Source organism: Kwoniella botswanensis, chromosome 2 (assembly GCF_036426115.1).
Source record: "Kwoniella botswanensis chromosome 2, complete sequence".
In the NCBI taxonomy this organism is placed as follows: domain Eukaryota; kingdom Fungi; phylum Basidiomycota; class Tremellomycetes; order Tremellales; family Cryptococcaceae; genus Kwoniella; species Kwoniella botswanensis.
The window spans coordinates 2,294,429-2,310,229 of record NC_088600.1 but is presented as its reverse complement, the minus strand read 5'-3'; the positions used below and the strand labels follow the sequence as shown (position 1 = coordinate 2,310,229).

General features: G+C 44.0%; 5 protein-coding genes across 5 annotated transcripts; 3 read left to right on the top strand and 2 right to left on the bottom strand.

The window, feature by feature from the left end:
• Positions 1 to 2,791: 2,791 nt before the first annotated feature.
• Positions 2,792 to 4,063, top strand: L199_007760 (uncharacterized protein; the record flags this gene model as incomplete). The annotated part of the gene is made up of 2 exons (XM_064893446.1): positions 2,792 to 2,907; positions 3,004 to 4,063. The coding sequence occupies 2 exons, from the start codon at positions 2,792 to 2,794 to the stop codon at positions 4,061 to 4,063; spliced, it is 1,176 nt and encodes a 391-aa protein (XP_064749518.1).
• A 1,609-nt stretch (positions 4,064 to 5,672) lies between these two features.
• On the bottom strand, positions 5,673 to 7,240 carry L199_007759 (uncharacterized protein; the record flags this gene model as incomplete). The annotated part of the gene is made up of 5 exons (XM_064893445.1): positions 5,673 to 5,696; positions 5,832 to 6,187; positions 6,263 to 6,544; positions 6,610 to 6,856; positions 6,932 to 7,240. The coding sequence occupies 5 exons, from the start codon at positions 7,238 to 7,240 to the stop codon at positions 5,673 to 5,675; spliced, it is 1,218 nt and encodes a 405-aa protein (XP_064749517.1).
• A 180-nt stretch (positions 7,241 to 7,420) lies between these two features.
• Positions 7,421 to 9,873, top strand: L199_007758 (peptidyl-prolyl isomerase CWC27; the record flags this gene model as incomplete). Its single annotated transcript, XM_064893444.1, has 12 exons — positions 7,421 to 7,447; positions 7,892 to 7,942; positions 7,997 to 8,060; positions 8,120 to 8,264; positions 8,328 to 8,464; positions 8,524 to 8,575; positions 8,640 to 8,792; positions 8,853 to 8,941; positions 8,993 to 9,102; positions 9,156 to 9,214; positions 9,272 to 9,701; positions 9,763 to 9,873. The coding sequence occupies 12 exons, from the start codon at positions 7,421 to 7,423 to the stop codon at positions 9,871 to 9,873; spliced, it is 1,428 nt and encodes a 475-aa protein (XP_064749516.1).
• A 334-nt stretch (positions 9,874 to 10,207) lies between these two features.
• L199_007757 (uncharacterized protein) lies at positions 10,208 to 13,611 on the top strand (the record flags this gene model as incomplete). The annotated part of the gene is made up of 3 exons (XM_064893443.1): positions 10,208 to 11,174; positions 11,237 to 12,400; positions 12,455 to 13,611. The coding sequence occupies 3 exons, from the start codon at positions 10,208 to 10,210 to the stop codon at positions 13,609 to 13,611; spliced, it is 3,288 nt and encodes a 1,095-aa protein (XP_064749515.1).
• A 209-nt stretch (positions 13,612 to 13,820) lies between these two features.
• L199_007756 (uncharacterized protein) lies at positions 13,821 to 15,137 on the bottom strand (the record flags this gene model as incomplete). Its single annotated transcript, XM_064893442.1, has 5 exons — positions 13,821 to 13,964; positions 14,033 to 14,193; positions 14,289 to 14,331; positions 14,425 to 14,588; positions 14,705 to 15,137. The coding sequence occupies 5 exons, from the start codon at positions 15,135 to 15,137 to the stop codon at positions 13,821 to 13,823; spliced, it is 945 nt and encodes a 314-aa protein (XP_064749514.1).
• Between the last annotated feature and the right edge of the window lie 664 nt (positions 15,138 to 15,801).

Sequence of the window (15,801 nt, the reverse complement as noted above, 5' to 3'; positions counted from 1 at the left end):
CTCGTAGTGACTGATCCCGATGTGAGACCCGTAGATCGTAACCGAACAGCAAACACTGTAGCGAACAGGTGAGAGAGATGTAATCGCATCATTAAATGATCAATTCCATGGCCCAATGAATGATGTAGTGCAGATCTTCAGCAGCAGCTACTGTAGAGAACTTATAGAGTATATTGTACAACGTACTCTATGATTGTAATGTACTCGCGTACCATAAGCAAGACACGGACGTCATGACAGATCCTTATGGTACGTTATGTCCTGTGATCCTATGACGATTACGATATTTTCATCCGGTGCCGGTTTGATACTGTAGTGCAGCACTCGGTGCTATCACGTTAACATGTCGATAGTTGTAGAGATTATTAGATCCCTGGGAAAATGACCGAGATGTTGGATCTAAGCTCTTTCGCTACTAAACTTGTGCTGGCATGAGATTATACCGTAACAACTTTGACGAGCTACCGTACAATTATCGATTATTACGGTAAGTCATGAGAAAGGATTGGGTATGTGGATTTTGTGCAACATGACATGACATGGCGTCGGAATAGACGTAAGTAGGTGTGGCATTCATCAAAGGCTCCACCATATCATTGTCTCTTGTAGGAGGCAGATTGATATTGTTCGGTATCGAGATGGAAGGATGGGAAAATGCATGAAAGCCACATTACTTTTGAAACAAATAACCCATCCAGGTTTATACAGTGTTCCGTATAAACCGGCCTGGAGTGGCCCTGCCCTCGTTGTCACCATGTGTAAACTGCGTAACTGTAACTGACCCAATGATTTGGAGTCACCTGTAGTATCAGGAACAAGTTGAGGCATCTTTTCATGTCTAACCCCAGGTTACGCACTCCTCCTCAACCCTCTTTTTCGAGCATACAGTCTTCGCCAAACTGGCAAACGATGCAGTGAAGTAATCGTAACGTCATCAAGTTAAGTTACCGGTCGTACTGATCTTCTGGTAAGGATTTCCAATTTTTCAGGGGCTGTCAGAGGCACACGTTATACTGTCTCGGTTCGCTACCAGGTCGGAGGATTATCCTCCGAAACATATAGTAATACAACAGTACATTCCGTTGATTCTACTATTGCATCCATGCACCACCTGCATGGTGCCAGTTAGTTGGCATGGTATGAGAACGACGAGCGGTCAAAGCGATCGGAACGGGAGTCGGAGTCGGTCCACTCTAGGTAGACCGGATACAATTATGTCTATATGTACACAATATGTTAATGGGAATTATGAACTTTGCTTGATCCCGTTGTAATGATAGGAGAGTGGGCGTCGTAGATAGGAGATAGGTTTTATCAACTATGCTGGCAGCATGAGAGCCTCAAGCGACAATGGACATCCAATGCGATATGACTTCGGCACGGGGAAGAGCTGTGATCATCTTTTTTTTTCGGCGTTATGCGAATAGCAGTACATGATGTACGACTTTTGGTCTCCCAGGTAAAAGAGGAAGCATCCAAAATGCCAAATGACAGATAGAGTAACGTAACATTTACCCCTGAGCATATATGCATCCTGTTGTACTGAAGCCAGTTCTCAAGCCAAAGAATATCGTACTGCAATGCATGCCGTTAACACCGGATGATGGTCGTCCTTTTTTTTCTCTTTCTCTTACATACACGTACGTCGCTCTCCCCACAATCAGAAAAACCTGTGAAAACAGATCCCTGTCTTCCGGCTTCTGAAGCAAATGTCCTACATATAACACCTGGCTGGAGCACTGCTTCTCTGTGCTGTCATTGCATTTCATCCTGATCTTGGACATATTCATAATAAATCATTGAGGGTTTTGGGTAAACCGCCAGCGAGCTCGATCTCACCGTAGATACCTTTCATCATATCTTGCGTTATCGAAAGACGACTATCTCGTTATCAACCCCCAACCCCCAACCTTTAGAAGAATTTAGATCCTTCCTGTACATACATCCGAGCCTAGCATCGTAGGATTTTAGGACGATTGACCCAAGTGAAACATTTTGTATTCAACCGAGACATCTTGTTATACAAATTTATAATAACCCTTCTTTTTACAAGTACGTTGACTTTTTCTCCCTTTTTACCCTTTTTTTCCTTTTGAGAAAGTAGTCACTTAGGAATAGTTTAATACCGTACCTTACGCCAAAATACAGGGAGAAACGTATAAGACAAGAGACAGTCTGACCAAAAGAGGTCAGTGATCGTCTTCTCCATCACTCCCTCGTTTTGTCTTTGTAATTGTTCAGACTACTATAGATACCGGATCAGATCAGATCAGATTATTGGAGTAAATTGGTCCGATCTGCGATACGTCTGTAACGGATACCCTGGGGAGGGGTACGAAACAAGAAAGGGTTTGATTCGGATTTGGGTTGACCTCATACGACATACGACATACGACATACGATACTCTCAGTAGACCGAAGAGAACAGAGAGAAAAAAAAGTCATTATCGTTACCACGGAGATATATAGAAGAGGAGTATCGTTGAACTCTCCACCTCTCGACATCATAAAAACGCCCACTTTCCTTTCAAACCCATTTTTTTCCCTTATTATCTACTATCTACCACTTCAACCACTCGTTGCCCCTTCGTCATCCTTACACCACCACCACCAAGCCCAGGCCGCCAAAGAAAAGAAAAGCTCATCAGCTGCTCATCATCAGCACCACATATCTATCATATCTTTTCATTTATCTCTCGTATCCTAAAGTCATATCGACTTGATACACTACACCATGAATTCCGTCCTTGCGACACCATCAGTGCTCATGCACCATCCTCACATACACGACATGCCGCCTCCATTCGATGGATATGGGTCCGCCTATCCACTAGGTCTGGCCGAGAGCTCTCAGTCGCCCGGTCGTCGTCAACGGATATCTATGGCATGTCAGTATTGTAGACATCGGTGAGTCGATTTGGCTTCTAACCTCACACACAACTAGCTTCTTATGATTATTCCTTTGAATGGGTCCTTTGGCTGACTGAATGTTTGTCGAAATAGCAAAATCAGATGTTGTGGAGGATCACCATGTCGGAACTGTACACGAGCAAAGAGGGAATGTGAATATGCTCCTGTACCAGAAGAAGTGAATAGGGCAACCAGGGAGAAGAAAGCTATAGCGAAAGCAGCCAAGGCTGTACAGAATATATCACCCATCACTACCTCTTCACCTTACTTTCCTGAACAACCGGTCTTCAATGTACCCTACGTCTCTGGACCTGGACCTATCCGACCTGCTCACTTGGGTCATCGTCGTACGGTCTCGATGCCTAGTTCCGGAGTCGCTCCGTGGGTTACACCGCCCTCTGCGCCCGCACTGGCTTCTCCACCAATGTTCGAATCCCCACATTGGATGTATAACGGTTGGACTGCCGGAGCAGGTCATGTACATGGACATGTATCTGCACCAGCGCAATATCCACTCCAGACGCATCATGAACACGCGCATACGCATACACCGGTATCGACCTTCCCATCTGTATTGGAACAGACACCAATGCATGATGCCTATCTCAATGGTCAAATGCAACATGAAGTTATGGTATCCAACCCTAATCTTACTCCAGCCGATACATCACGTTCGTCATCGACAGAACATGATTATCCACCTAACATGATTCCCCCACCTACCCTACCTACCTCATGGTCTACACCTCATTTACCTACTCAAACATACCTTCGTCCCGCTATTCCTATCCCTGTTACCCCAGTGGTGACCAAAGGTACCGGTACTTCACCTATAACACCAGCTACGACAACAGGGTATCAAACTCCTTTTCCTACTCCACCACTATTCCAAGTCCCTTTCGCTTACCATCAACAACCACAACAGCACGGGCAGTATCCCTATTATTCCCCTTCACCACTTGGACAGAGCACCACGACTTCCCCCACACTAGCGCCGGAGATGTCACTCCCTCAAGAGAAAGAACAACTGATAGGATTGGGTATAGGCGTACCGGAAGTAACAACATTACAGCAAAATGAATATTATCAGACGCCTACACCGACACTCTCATCGGATGAATATTTCTCGCCGCCAATGCAAATGCAATTTTAGTGGATATACGGGCGAACACCACATAATCCTATGACCTGCCTTCTGATAGGACCTGACCTCAAAGCTCGACTCGACGGCTCGACTGCTCAAATTCTCTGACATCACATTCATGTAGCATATCATTCCTTTCTATCGCTTTATCTGTTTATCATCGCTCTCAATTAGCTTTGACGGACTTTACAGACAAATAAAACAATTCATAGTTATATTTGTTAATCCTACGGGACACTATGGCTCTTTTCTCGGTTTGTTCGCTTTACTTGATGTATCATTCAACTCACTTGTACGCTTGATTTTGATGAAATTGAAATAAATAAATATTTATATACGGACTATCAATCTATCTACCTTTTTTTCCAACTTTGGTATCTTCGTTGATCTACTCTGAAAAAAGGTATCTTTTCTACCGAGCGATGAAGTATGCAAAAAAACAGATAATGTTTTCTTTGTGATACGGTATTGCAATCTGGTTCTCATGTTCAAGGACTGGACATCCAATCCAATTCGACTAAATGGAGAACATTAGATAACGTGATCAAGGTTGATGGGATGGAGGAGACCGGTATATCCGGGGTACAAGAGTCCGCCATGCAATGGTCGTATGGGTACGGTGCTTTGTTTGATCGTACTTGTTTGCAATGGTAGCGTGAGAAAAACAAACCGATCAGAGTCCAAATTTGTCAATTTCATTCGCGAATTGATAATGAGGAATGTCTCGGCTTTACTCGAAGAACCGAAAGAACATTGATCGATGCGAAAATGAGAACACAACAAAAATAACCTCACATGAACCGAGCTTTTGGGTACTTACTTGCTCATCAGGTGAAAAATAAAAAACAGAAATAAGTCTGGATAAAACTGCTGGAATCGGAGAGTGCCTTTTTTTGCAAAAAGCATGTTACTATGTTTATACGAAAAGATGTACGACTCCGACTTCCGACTCCGACTCCCATAAGAGTAAGTTAGCTTCACGGAATCGCCATTGCGCCCCGTGTTGCCCGCTCGGCTTGGGAAACAACTTTATTGGGAATGGAAAAAAGGAAGCGAGTAAAACAAGCAGCGTCGTATATCTTGTAGGATCGTAGCGGGACGTTTACAGTACTCGTCACTTTTTCATATGATTGCGTTCTCATGTTTAAATCTAATGATGCAATTATTATTCCGAAGGAGCCTCTCTTTGCCTCGTGAGTGATTGACGTGAGATCATCAACTGCAGCTGAACAAACACCAATTTACAAGCAAGGTGATACGAGTCTCATCCAAAAGGACACAAACAGCACAACCAATTGAAGCATGATATGCCATATGATGTTTACATGGTAGTACTTGTCTAAAGCTGCTAGATCTACTCTTCAGCCCCTACCTTGCAAAGTACGATACGAAGGAGGAAAATGTTCTGGACCGATATTTGATCAGGCATGAGAGGACAAACCTTAGTGGTGTGTATCTTAGGATAGCAATTTGACCCTCGGGTACTGGTATATATACATTTTGATGTCTAGACAACGATAAGAGGGAAATACTCAATAATGATGCGAGTATTTTCGTAACGCATATGATGGTATAGAAGTAGAAGTATCGTATCGTATAAAATTCGTTCTTGCTCTCTCTAATGACAATGAGGTGGGGGTATCTACCGTTTAGAGCTGAATTCAAGGAAGTTTCAAAACGTCATCGAGTCAGCGATTCAAACTTCATACGTTGACAAAAGAGAAGAAAGGGATTGAAGTGATATGGCATGGTATGTATATTGGAAGATTCTACTCACCAAGCTATCCATCCTTCCGAAAATCTCTAAAACCGTAGCAACCACTTCGAAACACAATTCTTCTTGCTCCTCTTGACCACCACCTGCGCCAGCTTGACCAGTCGTACTGGCCGCCATCTCTTTCCTCACTTCTCTGACCAATTCCTGGACGCTCTCACGTCCCACACCACCACTTCCACCTTCCCTTTTCCTCGTTCCTCCTCCGATGGATACCGGTCCAGCCACGTTGGATGTCGTCACTCCGAATGGCCAAGTGGAGAATTCCGCAAGGATATCATCGCACCTTGCGAATGCAGCTTCTCGAGAATCGTAAGATAGCCTTTGAAGGGCATTTTCAAGTACGCTCGATGCGTAGGCTACGACCGAACCGACAAAATCAGTACATTGTGTGAAAGTTGGTATTGTAAGTTGGGAAAGGACAATTTACTCACCTGCACAAACCAAAACAACCGCTCTTGTATGTCTATATTTCACACCTTCCTTGTGTAATGCCTGAGGGGGTATAGCAGCCGTTCGGGCGGTCAAAAGCGTCAAAACCCTCCTCATCACATCGTCCTTGGCATTCATATCGGCTATAGGATGAGTGGCCATATCGAATAATAGGAAATTTCTCTTCTCGGTCCTCAATACACCTTTATCAACTAAACCTTTCGCTAAACGTTCTCGAACTTGTTTGAGTTGATATCCTATTTTCATAACATTCCAAGTTTCCCCTATATCCAATCTCACCTTATCAGCTAATGTTATGTTGGCGAGGATGCAATTGAGGTTGACTTACCGCTCATCAAATCTACCCATGCACCTGTACCGTATTTTTCACTTGATTTCATCATTTTCAAAGCTTCGTCCAATATAGTTTCTCCGGTCTGTCGATCGTCGATAACTTCGATTAACCTATCTGCTAAAGCCAATCTCCTACGTGATGGATCCTTGACCATCGCTATTCTACGTCGTAATGCCAATTCAATCAGGATGCAACCTCTTAAAGCGTATGAGATGTTATCGTTCCAGAATGATAGGTAGCCCTGAATGAAGCCAAGATCAGCAACACATTCCAGACGTACGATAACAGAATCACTCATTAGGATATTTCCACTCACAGCTTTATCTTTCAAACCCAATAACAAAACTTCCTCCATAATAGTCAACCGAGGCATCGTCTCTGATTCTCCACCATTTTCAAAATCCCTCGGATCATACGCTATCTTCCCTCTACCTTCCATCGCACCAGCTCCGCCTGATCCTCCCGCCGAACTGGTCGGCGCGTTATTTGTCGTTCCACCAGGTCTCCTCGGACCACCACCAGAGGTAGATGCGAAAGTGGGTGTATCAGAGAAGGCTGGTGAGGCTGAACCGATGGCTGGTGATGCACCTGCGCCTCGTCTTCGGGTGAGTCCTTCGGAAGCCATTGTGTGTAGTGGGTATAAGGTGTTGAAGGTGGGTGAGGTTGAAGGGGGAAGGAGGCTAGTTCAAAGGTAGCGCTTCTCCGACTGACAGTTCAGGTGATTTCGCCAGATACGTTTCGATCTTTTGAAGTGATGTATGAGACAGCGATTCTGATGCTTGTGTAGGGATGACGGTCACTGAAGATGACGATAATGAATTGGATCTGGACTGTTGGTGTACTTGCAGGAGTGCTCATACACAGCCAGCAGCACAGTAGTAAGGTCGAGTTGGATACGCGTATAAAGAGAGCAAGGGGGCTATCTATAGGATATAACCGAATATCACCGCGTGTGGCATAAACAGGCACAGGAGCGATCACTTCCAGCATCATCACTTTGTCATTCCGGTAGACAAAAGTGCTGCTTCAGCTCATTGTCGGAAGGAAAGACTTGATTGTCACCATTCAACATTCATTCAGCCACGATAGAAGGACAGGTGTTGGACTGGAACGGAAATGAGTAATTTGTGAGCTTGATAGTCTCCTCAGTAGATGAACTTGGCTCACTCTCTTATCCGCATTTGACAGATATGTGACCGAGGCAAGTTTACCTCAACCTCAAACCTCCACTCACTAGGTCCGACTCACCCACATACTGATCTGATACCCTGTATAGCCCGCTACCAATGGGAAAGTGATCATAGATACAACAGCAGGGGAGATAGAAGTGAGTCAGCTCCATGCAATGGTATTCCCTTGTAAGCTGATGGTATAATTACAGGTCGAGCTGTGGGGTAAAGAATGTCCGAAAGCTGTGCGAAATTTCCTTGCACTCTCTATGGAAGGTAAATTCATCCCTACAGTATCAGATAGCATGATGATATTGATACATTTTCTATCTTAGGATACTATGATGGAGTTATCTTCCATAGAGTCGTTCCGGGTTTCATCATACAATCTGGTGATCCAACGGGCACAGGCATGGGAGGAGAGAGTTTCTATGGTGAACCATTCCAAGATGAGATACATCCTAGATTACGATTCAACAGGTTAGCTTCTTCTGACCCATCAGCTTCGATAGGATAAAGCTAACTCTTGTGAGTTGATGGTAGACGAGGTTTGATGGGTATGGCCAATAACAGTAAACGACATACCAACACTTCCCAATTCTTCTTCACGTTGGACAAAGCAGAGGAATTGACCAATAAACATACCTTGTTTGGGAAGATTGTTGGAAATACGATATATAGTGAGCTATCATAACGACTGCGTTCATCTGTTGCAGATAGCTGATGACTGTGTTGATAGATGTGATGAGTATCGGCAATTTAGATGTTGATGCAGAAGAAAGACCATTAGTGTAGGCTCTCTTTTGTCTTCTCCCTTCTCATCGAGTCATAGTAACTGATATGATGAATCCATAGACCCCCAAAGATACGAGGTATAAGGATAATAGAGAACCCCTTTGACGATATCGTACCTCGTATAACTGCTTCTGAGAGAAGAGCTCAACAGCAAGCTAGGTTGGAAGCTAAGAAGGAGATGGAGTTTAGGGAGAAGAGAGCAAAGGCGAAAAAGTGAGCGGGCGAAATGCTGGTTCCTTAGGAATTATGAGTGCTAATAAATCGCAATATCAGGAATACTGGTTTGCTGTCATTTGGTGATTCGGAAGAGATACCTGATACGGACATTAAGGTGAAGAAGAAGGGAATGACCAGACAGGATTGTGCGTGAACCCAAACTTATCAAGTAGTTCATGCTGACAGATGAGCGATAGTGCTGGATCCAGCTGAGAGTGCTCCTTCCAAACCTGCAGAATCTTATGTAAAGGTACCGGATTCGCTTAAGGATCTTGGCGATTCTAGTAAAAAGGAGAAGGAGAAAAAGGTGAGTTATATGATCTGAACTTGAAAGACAATGTTGGCTGATGATTGAAGCAGGCTGCCGTCGATCTCAAAGCTATTCGAGAACAGCATGAAAGGGAAAAGGCAGGAAGCAGGTACGTGAGCTGCGCTGCACTTTGTACACCCAGGCCAGCTGATGAGTCTCTTTCCAGTGCTTCGCGTCAAGCTGAGATCAAGCGGATGGAAGAAGATCTACGTCGGTTGAAGAAACGTACAGGTGATGCGTCAGATTCTGATTCAGACGAAGGACGTTCGAAACGGCATAAAGGGCCTTCGGTATTGGAACAAGAATTGGCCAAGTATTCTAAGAACAGGGGAAGAGCCGCTGCGAAACATGGTAACAAGAGGGGAAGGAGGGACGAGGAAGATGATATATTAAAGGAGATGAGTAGGTTCAGTAGTAAAGTAGCTAAAGCTGCACCGGAAGAGGATGAAGAACCGACGACAAGACCTACGGAAGAATATGAACAAGCCGGAGAGGATGATCTGGAAGTGGACGACGATGTAGGATGGATGAAGCATAGTCTGAAGTTCTTGGTGGATGAGAAGGAATTGACGAGAAGGGCAGAAGAAGAGTACTCGGTGAGTTTCAGAGGATTCATTGTGTTTTAAGTGGATGACTGATAAGTGCCCGCCCGTATAGGTGATCGACCCTCGAGCGAAAGCCAGACAGCTTGCTGAAGATTCACGTAGGGAGAAGGAAGGACATAGGAAGGGAATGCGGACTGCTGCTGATGTTGGTAGAAGGAGGTAGTGCTTGACTTGGGTGGCAAATGTGCTCTAAAGAGAATCAATCTCCCAAAGAGGGAATTCTGCCACGTGATCATTTGTTATTATCGTACCACTTTCACTTTTATGAGACGATCAGACGATTGTTGACGATGGACCATGAGATCGCATTGCATGATATGATACGATGCGATGTTATCAAAGTAACAATGACACTAGAGTAATAGAATAGACCACTGCAGATAGATACACCGATACACCGCCACTGAGTTGAGAGAGAAAACAGTCGGAGTTACGTAGGAAACCGAATAGATTCATCTATATATCATTTACTTTTACTTGTTGTTCGACAATCCGGCATGCCAACCTCTCTATTCGCTCAGCAGACAATGCCCTCCCACGACTCAGAGGAGGACTCCCTCTTCTTCGAAGACTCGATATCGCCTTCCAATGCCCTCTTCCCTTCCGAACTCCTCGATCCCTCTTCCCTACTCAACATACCGTCTACGACCAATGGCGGTCCTTCGTCGATGAATCGCCCTTCACCCGCAAGTGATAATTCACTCTCACCCTTGGCGTACCAACAATCATTCGGCCTGAGTAGTGGATCATCGTCATCCAGAGTACCGTCATTATCCCCCTCGACTCAATCTATCAATCTATCTAATATGGGTAGTATCTCGATGAACGGTCATTCACCTAGATCATCATCTTCTCCAAGTTCACATTCCAACTTTTCCCTGTCGGCTACGGACGACTTCCTATTCAACAATAATAATAGCTTCGACTCGACCGAATTGGATGTGTTGTTCCAATCTGAAGATAGCAAAATGCTCCTCAATGGAACTGGGGAAGATCAAACTTTGAACCAGTTTGTCAACATTCCTAACGGAAATGAAGGACAAGATAAATCCAATGGACAATCTCTTTTCTTTCCAGATCAACAATCCAACCCATTCCTTACTCATGATAACGATGGGAATTTAGATTTCTTACAAAATTTGTTGTTCAGCGGCAATGGAAATACAAATACACTAAATGGTTTGGGTAGTGACGATACGTTCGATATGCTCAATCTGGATTCACCAATCTCCTCGGGTAAGAAATCCTCTCAATCTGGCTTTCCGATCGATTTCGATTTTGTACAACAAGCCAAAGCTATTGGAAATATGACGCATTCACAACAGCAAACTCTACAACCTCAATACATGAAGGATCAGGTCAAGCAAGAGGGATGGCCAATAGGACATTTGAATGGCTTTGAGAATCAATTACAGGTTAATAATGATCAGATGGGCAATCTCGGGTATGGCATGAATACCAATGGTCAGTATATTTGGCTCCTCTGTTTGATGAATCAGTCTAGCTGACATCATGTCATTCCACAGGTTCATCGCTCAATCAACCCTCTACAGATCTGTCCACATCGAATTTCAAGCAGCCCCGTCAGACCAAAGTCTCCCAGCAACCCCGTCAATCCAACAAAACTCCAGCTGCTCTTAAAGAATCTAGCGATCCACCCGTTGTCGGAAAGCACAACAAGACCGAACGACGATATCGACAAAAGGTACAGGCTGCTCAAGCCGATCTACGAGATGCCATTCCAGCTCTTCGAGTGTTATATGCTACGTCCACCGAAGAACAGAAACGCACTACCGATTTCAGAGCTGCGGATGGGACGGTCGATGGTTTGGGGGAAGTCACCAGACCCAACGCAAGTGCGAAAGCTACGATCTTGATCGGAGCTAAGAAGTATATCGAACTTTTACAAAGACGATCAGCGATGTTACAGCGTAAAGTTGATGAATTGGAAGCTTTCCGTCTGGCAGTAGCTGGAGAAGATAATTTGAAGCTGTGGCAAGCTGATTTCGGCGCTAGGGAAAGTTTGATCCAAGCTGCTGCTGAGGCTGCTGCGATGAAAGCTGAGGAAGACTCCCTTGATGAAGATGATGACGTGGATGAAGAAGAGGAAGAACAACAACCCAAACGGAAAAGAGTAAAGACTGCTACTGCACCTAAACAAACTCGTTCCAAACCCGGTCCAAAAAAGAAAGATCAGAATTCGACCACGACCACGGCTCAGAACGTTGCTTCTGGCGGTCTGAGGATGTTCGCTGCGTTTGCTGTGTCTTTCAGCTTCTTACCTTCCGCTTCAAACGTGTTGAAACAAACTTCAACTCAATCATCTACCAGTACAATGCCCAGCGCCGTGATAGGACAAGCTACCACTGGTCAGATATTATCTAAATTACCGCTCATCACTGCCGAACACACCTCCAGGTTACTAGCAAGAGGTCTACCAGGACCAATCGCCCCGGCGCCTCATACTCTCATTGACTGGACCTGGAGATTGCTCGTCGCTGTCATCTTGGCTGCTTCGATGGGTCCGATCATCTCTCATTGGACCAAGTCTGAAGAGAAGAAGAAAGCTGGAAACATCTCTCTCTTTGCTAAGGATTGTGCGAGACTGATCGTTCCTGTTGGTAAGAAGGTTAAAGCATCTGATGATCAGGCTTATTGGAATCAGAAGGCTGCTAATATCATTGGCGGTGGTAAGTTATATCGTAGAGGTCTTAACGGGATCATCACTGACTCATCTGGTACAGCCATAAAACCATCCACCCTTGAAAAATGGCATGTCGTGGTGCATCTCCATAACACAGCCTCAGAAGCCTATTCCCTCACTTTACTTGCTCTACTCCAACACGATATACCTTTCCTGCGATCTTCGACTCAAATATGGAGAGATGCCCAGTCCAGAATTACCACATCGACACCTCTGCCTCTCGCTACTGTTTTGAAGCTTCCTTTACACGAAGCACTGCGATGTGCCGAATCTCTTGATAGAACATCTTCACCAATCACCGCTATTGCCGAACAAATCACCTTGGTACATGTCTACGACCTCTACTCAAGATTCTTTATCAAATTGGTAGATGCTTCCACTCGATCGAAGTCAGCTGGAAATACTACTGCTTCTCTCAAAACCCTCTTATCTAATCTTGAATCATACGATATTGGCCAATCACTCAAACTATCAGCATTTGACAAAGAAGTGCGAACGACCATCGAGGGATTGCCTAAAGGCTCGGCAGCCCATGCTCTTGGTCTAGTACTCATTGGTCTATGGGGAATATTCGTTAAACCTACTCCCAGTGCTCAAGCAGCTTTAGCAACGGCATTGGCAGCTGAAGAAGTTCAAGGTGCAGGTAAAGGCTTATCATCGATTTCAGCAATGTTGGAGTTGTTATACCCCGGTTCGAAAGATGTTTTAGCAATTCATGAAGTTGATAAATCCCTGCAAGAGAATAGGTTATCGAAAAATGCTTTGGCAGTTGATAAATTGGCTTTAACCTGTATTGAATATATCAAACTCCTCATTTCGTCCAACGAAGTGAATGATCGAACGGTAAATGAAAGTAGGTTGAAGAGATTGGAAAATTCAAGGAATATACAGAAAGCTAGTAGTCATTTGAGATTGGTTTTGACCCAAATTAAATTTATTGGTGTTGGATTTGAAGATTCGAGTATACTTCATCCAGATGACGAAGAGGAAGAGATTGAAGAAGATGGAGAAGAGGAAGAGGTTTTAGATAAGAGAGAAAAGGATGTACATCAGGATTTGGAGAATGAAGTGAGAAGGTTTGAATTGGCTAAAGAAAACTTGGTGAGAGTTTTATGTGATGTTAGTAGACGTGCGGCTGGGAGAGCGGGTGGGAGGGATGAAGATTCGGGATTGGAAGGTGATTTAGATGATTTATGAATGATGGATAGTGGCAAAGGTTTTTGTAATATGGATATTGATAGTAATTTATGCATGTATTCAGTATACATTGGTCGAAGTTATGGTTCCTTTTCATTCTTCGGCTATCTCTAGTTCACCTTATACATATATGTGTATGAAGACTTTCGCTCGTTATTGGTGACTGATACATCGATATACAATCTATTTGGGGATACGGTACACTTCTCTCATAATATCTTCTTATCCTTCAAGAACCCAGCTACAGCATCTAAGAACCCTTCTGGATTCTCTTCAGGTATCCAGTGCATACTTTTCGGAACCAGTTTGAAAGTAACGTCGTTTGAGTATTCTTTCGTCTGGTCTTCGATGAACTGTACAAACTTATTAGCATATAATGTCACTCAACGGGAATATTGACTGGTGAAAACCCTTGACTTACCTCTTGCATTGGTGAACTCTCACCTGCTAATGTTGAAGTCGGTATAGAAAGTTTACCGTTCTCCTTCAACGTTTCTCTGAAATCTTTGACGTCCTGTTGGAATGCTCGGTAAGTATCTAGTCCACAGCGGATTCCACCAGGAGAAGAAAAGGCTTTTGTGTCTATACATAGAACGAGAGCATGTCAATATTAATTACAAAACTACCGCGAATATCTCGTGGACACAAGGGGGAGATGAAAGGTGAAGTAGACTTACATGTTTCTAGATCTTTATCAGTCAGGGACGAAGGATCATAACACTAACATCGGTCTGAATATCAGCATAAATACTTACATCGAGCTTGAAGTTACTTTCAGATATATTTGGTCTGGTTTTGGGTATTATGACTTACCAGACGATGGTAGAAATGTCCAATATACTCTTTCTCTTTACCTTGAATTAACAGTTCAGGCAAATCCGCCTGATTGTGAAAGAAGAAATGCCATAGGAAAGTCCAAGTCGAAGATGGTTCGGTGGTAGCTTTGTCGAAAGATTGAGTTCCTGGGATGGGTGCTTCTGCAATATCATTGGTTTTTGATTCCATCAATCAGCATTGCTCAGAAGCTACTGGATCCGTAGAAGTAAAAATGTACTGTTTCCATCCGGATGGAATGGAATGGATATTCACTCACCAAAAGTAATCAAAGCTTCTACATCATCTTCAAATTGCATCGCCAAATTACTAGCTACCATACTCCCTATATCACTCCCCACCAATATGACCTTATCTATGCCGAGTTTATCTTTATATAACGTATGGATATCCCTGCTCATTGTCAATTTATCGTACCCGTCCCTTGGTCTATCAGAATCGCCCGCTCCTCGATAATCGACAGCTATAACTCTAAGACCCAACTCGGTCAATGGTCGAATCACCTGTCGCCAACAATACCATGTCTGCGGAAACCCGTGTATGAGCAGGATGGTCTTCTCACTTGCAGGGCGTGACGGTTGATTGTTGAAAGAGGAAGGTTGAACATCGACATAATGGATTTTAACATCTGGTGAGATCTCTTGTTTGCCGTGGTTCCAATTTGATGGTTCTTCTGTGAATGTGCGTCTCATGATCGTTTATGACTGAACTGGCTATTGAGCAAGATCAATATTGATATTCACCGGCTAAATCATGATCGTCGCTGAAGCCAATTGCATATCAATTTATCAGTGAGCAAGAGTAGTACATGGTATAAAGTACGTCATACCTCCCTCCACCTGACGTCAAGACCTTTCTAGTGAGTAATCTGATAAAGCCGTCTTATATTGATGTTGGACATGCGGATCTGGAGACTGTCATTTCACACAGGTCGTGGTCCGCTGATATATGACTGAACTCACAGGTTGAGATGATCACTGAGAACATCCTTCCAATTGAGGCACCACCAACTTTGTCCAACAGTCTGACCAAGCAGTAGTTCGGAGTCAGGGTGCAGTTCAGCGGGCATCTACAAAGGTTTAAATATTGACATCCCCCCCCAAAATTTCGATCTCATCTTTCTCATCTCACAACATAGCTAGAGCCTTTATTCAAAATGCATTGGGTAGAGCGCAGCCAGAAGCATTGATTCCTCGCTTTGATGCATGCATAACGGCTATATTGACAACTTCTGAGTCCTACCCCTCTTTTATCAGCAATTTCCAGCCGTATTTCATATTTGTCATTCCACATCAGTTTTGAAGCGGTGAGACTGGTACAGATCTTTAGGGTGCAGCTCATTAGGCTGTATTTGAA